General features: G+C 35.5%; 1 protein-coding gene across 1 annotated transcript; it reads left to right on the forward strand.

Annotated features, from left to right (window-relative positions):
* The first annotated feature begins 492 nt into the window (after window positions 1-492).
* Window positions 493-1,575, forward strand: LOC127810454 (transcription factor HEC3-like). Its single transcript, XM_052349960.1, has one exon. It carries the CDS (start codon window positions 744-746, stop codon window positions 1,416-1,418), a length of 675 nt encoding a protein of 224 aa, XP_052205920.1. The 5' UTR covers window positions 493-743; the 3' UTR covers window positions 1,419-1,575.
* Window positions 1,576-5,007: the final 3,432 nt, after the last annotated feature.

Here is a 5,007-nt window from a genome sequence, read left to right on the forward strand (position 1 = left end):
GATAAATTAGTTTTAATAACGTCCCATTAGATATCTATCTTTTCTGTTATTCTGAATTACACATGAAGAGAGAGATAGAGAGATTTTGAATAAAAACTAAATAAATAAAGAACTGGGCAGAAATCTAAAAGAACTCCTGTTTAATAGACATCGATATATATGTAGATATTGAGATGGGTCTCCATCAAGAATGACTATATCAATACACACCGTGGGAAGAGGGGCATGACTGCATTCGAGTAACCTTAGAATTTCATCGTTTGGCACTGTTCACCTTCATGAAAAGGAAAGGAATGAGAGAACTGTTTGGCGATGCGGCAGAGCCCGCAAGTCTTTAGTAAATGTGACTTTTACCCTAAAGTACTGCTGCAGAAAAAAAAAGTAATATAATAATTACCTTTGATGACTCGATCCTAAGTGGGCCAACCTTTCCATTTATATCTTCCTTTTCTTTAGTACTTGCTGATCATTCCAAGATTCACAAGCAATCTGCCCAAATCGCCTCTCCTCCACCCTCTTACAGAAAACCTATTTGGTATCATCAAGCTACAAAAATCTAGCCTTTTGGTTTCATCACACTCTCCAAGCCCTTGTATTTTGTGCTTAGTTAACTAACTTTACTTGTTTATATGTATATATATATATACTTAATTATACGGTGTATATAACCCAGGCATCCCTTCAGAAATACATAGAATAGGGTTTCTTTGATCTTTAGGACAGAAACCCACTTTTTTGGTGTTATGGATATCAACCGCCTTAAGTTCACAAACCCCATTTTGGAACTTGGCACGGTCATGGATCATCCCCACAACTTCCACGATCAACTTCCTTTTGATCCTCCGATTTGGCCAAACTACCCTCTCCAAACCCATCAAGTTTCCGCTTCATCTTCGAACCAGGTACCCGCCTCCGGTACTGTCTTTGCCGACCAAGTTGAAAACCTTCATCGTATGATCGAACAAGAAGAAGAAGAGGAGGAGCCGGAAGAAGAGCTGGGAGCGATGAAGGAGATGATGTACAAGATCGCCGCGATGCAGCCAGTGGACATAGATCCGGCCTCAATTCGCAAGCCGAAGAGGCAAAACATAAGAATCAGCGACGATCCACAGAGCGTCGCCGCGAGGCACCGCCGCGAGAGGATCAGCGAAAAGATTAGGATTCTGCAAAGACTTGTCCCCGGAGGAACCAAGATGGACACCGCATCCATGTTAGAGGAAGCCATCCGCTATGTGAAGTTCTTAAAACGGCATATTCGTCAATTACAATCGATCCACCACCCACCATGCACTGATCTTGGTCATGTCGCCACCACGGCCACGGGGTGGCCTGTGATCCCCGGAGAGTATGGCTTCGGAGGCGTGGGCAACGGCAAGGGAGATCCTACGAGCATGAAACATGAGGTAATTAGAGACTAATAATGAAGTGGGTTGTTTTAATTATGTGTTTATTGGAATAACAATGGATATGGATGTAGTATGCATAGTTGTTTGGTGGCAAGGTTTAGTGACAAATTTGTATTAGGGGTTCAATTATTATTTTATAATCAGGGCCGCGTGAAGCAATGGTTTGTTAGGATTTTGTTGACTAGGGGGCATTGGAATAATCATAACTGTTAGCTTGAGTTACGTACATGATATTATTATAAGGAAAATCTAAAATATAGTATGCTATAAAAGTAATAAGGCTTATGAGCCCTGGCAAGAAAGTTTGTTTGGCCGACTCCGTCTCCGGAATAAAACAGTGACGTGAGGAGCCATTGAAAATGATTATACCCACCCCCTCCCCCCCTCTCTCTTTTGTTAGTGTGTATATATATGTTATACGGATAGACGTCATGTTTATGTATTGAAAGGCATGTTTATGTATGCTTTATCAAAAAATGAATAATGTGTTTTTTCATGATGAGAGAGGAAATAGGTCACTAGACAGGGCTCCCAGAAAGGATCCTTTTCTTTTGATAGATATATTTTGCACTATCCTCTAATGGGAAGGCCAAACCCTAACAATAATCAGCTTAATTTGTTTTGTTGGTTCTAATAGCCCTGAATCCACAGATTGCTGAAGCACAAAGTTCTAGTCTGTTCTGTTGGGGATGTTCTGAGGGCTTAGGATGTCTATATATGCAAGAGTAATTGTATGCCCGGATACGTATTTTTAGCATATCTAATTGCGGAGATCCAAACCCAGCAAGTTTGTTGTTCAGGTAGAGAGGATTAATTACAGTAGTTTAAGCCATATACATATATCATGTTTGGAACTTATCATATAAGTTCCTGAAGAATGGCCAAATTATAAGACACCAAAGAACGAAGAAAACACACACCCACGCACGCTACATTGGAAGACACGAATGAACTTGGAAATTTGAAGTTTGATCTATTTTTATTGCATTTATACGCACGATTGCTTATCATGTGGAAGCTGAAGCTCATCTTTTTAATCCATGCACTAACTATTTTGGTAATTTGAAAAGTATACATTCCTATGTTGCTGCTGTGTAGCTTAATTATGCAGTTTTATATGTTTCGTTTTATCTTAAAGCATGGATTGAATAAATAGCTTCATCTACTGATTTGAGCTACAAACTGGATACTTGTCTTACCAACAGTCTCCACTGTAGCCCCCATAGCTTATATTTATCAAAGGAATATATTTAGTTTTCAATATAAACGTCTTTTTGCAATCTTGGTTTAGCATAATTAAAAAAAACGTCACCAGCTAGGTCTTTCTCTCTCCTCTCTCCTCTCTCTCTCTCTTTCAGGGCATTCTCTCAGCATCTTGCTGGATTCAACTGAACCTAGAACCCAGCACCATTGCTGGGTTCGCAACTAAGGTATTGTCGTTTTAGTGGAGGCTGGCCATGGAATTCGTAATTTTCTTTTAATTTTTGTATAATTAGAGGGATGGAAGAGAGGAGACAGTAAAGAGAAAAAAAAAATTAGGGTCCGTAAGAGAAACTTTTATGGATAAAATAGTTATTTTATATTAATTTTTAACAACAAAGAAAGTCAGTGTGATTTTTCAAAAGGGGATGTGTGAATTTCAGTTTGTTTTACCCTTATCTTTGAAAGTCTAACATGCCTATGTTGTGTAACCTGTGCAGTTTTATGTGTTTTATTTTACTTTAGACTATAGTTCAATTAGTAGAAATTACCATCTTATTTATGTTGTGTTTAAATAGAGTTATTTTGATCTTATTATTTAGAATTTGAAAATTGATATTTAAGCCATAATTGTTTGGTTATACTTTAAAATAATATCATTAAAATCACTCTTACCAAATTTAAGCCATAATATGAATAGTTTTTTTTTTTTTTTTTCCTAAGTAATATCATAATATGAATAGTTGTCTCACCGAATTCAAGTTTTAGGGATGGCAATCAAGTTTGATTGGGATTAGGTGCCCTTCCCCATCCCTAACCCGAATTCCTTATATCACTTTTCATATCCATTTCATACCTTGGCACCATAAAAAAACAAGTTGACCCCCAAATAAGTGGTGGTGGGGGCGAGGATTCCCCTTTTTTTGAATAATAATAATAAGCAAAAACTATAGCATATACTAATACAAAAAATTATAATAGACAAAAATTATAACATTATTAAACCAAATGCTTCCAAAACTCACCAAGGATTTTTTTTAGATTAATCAAAAACAACAAAATGTAAAAAATCCCCCAATTAAAAACTACAATAAGTTATCTATCCACCAAAAAACGCTTTGAACTTTATTTTATTCACAATTGCAAAGACTTCAACTCAATTATATATATATATATATATATCCATAATATATATAATATAACATGAAAAAAAATAATTTGTATAAATACTATATAGTTTTTTACATATGCAACAAATTGGGTCAGGGACTCTAAATCCCATTATTCCCCCGTCTCCAACCCAAAAAAAAAATCAGAAATTATCATTCAAGAAGGGTCCCCATGGAAATAGGATATTTTACTATCCCTACCAAATTTCTCTACATGAAACAATATTATTCCCATAACTCATATATATAACACCCATATATAGTTTATATTTATGAAATGAATATTTCATTTTTATTGTTATGTAAAAGATTAAAAAGGGCAGCCCAACCAGATATGTATTACAAGATATATAGGAGATCAAATCATAGGATACAACTACTACGTGACAATAATAACTTAGGATAAACCTTAAGTAATAGAATCATAAAAAGCAATTGTATGTTACCAATAAAAGAAATAAATAGGCCAAACCAGTCAAAACATACACATGCTTGTTGAAACATATATGCTTATCAAAACAATTAACGTTATAGAGGAATCCTTTGATATGAGGACGCCTATGACCTAGATGATGTCCTATATATGTGTGGCTAAAGGAGAGGCCTTATCTCCTTGGTATATATTTTAGTGATTTTGGCAATACAACTTCAGTGTGTCTAGCACAAAAAGAAAAAAAGTTATGTGACTGGGTAATCAAAAGATGTTTAAAGCTATCCTAACAAGAAGATACCATCTCTTTCTTCCCTAGCCCTATAGCTACCGAGGAACAAGTCCAAACAAGTTATTCTCCATATATAGTTTTAAAGACTTATAATTTTGGTAAAATATTATCAATAAATAATTAAAACCACACTGGAGATGAACATGATTACAACCAAACACCTGAAAGGATGAAAATATTCACACTGGAGATGAAAATGACCATGAAAGGTTACTGCACTCTCGCCAATGCTACATATATAAGTAATAGTAAAGATTCTTTAAACCATAAGAAAAGGATAAGAAAAGAAAATCGTAATATTATTATATATTGCCTACAGAACATCTGATTTATCTTTCATATAAACTTTTTTTTTTTTTTACCATAATTGAAACAACGTCACTAGCCAATCTTGATTTCCAGTTTCCTTTCGGTTGAATTGGATAAGTTAAAGCATGATACCGTCCAACCTTGGTGTCGCCATTAAGAGTGAGAAGCAGGTGAAGCAGTACTGCTTCATTATTCACCATT

Source organism: Diospyros lotus, chromosome 9 (assembly GCF_014633365.1).
Source record: "Diospyros lotus cultivar Yz01 chromosome 9, ASM1463336v1, whole genome shotgun sequence".
Taxonomy (NCBI): domain Eukaryota; kingdom Viridiplantae; phylum Streptophyta; class Magnoliopsida; order Ericales; family Ebenaceae; genus Diospyros; species Diospyros lotus.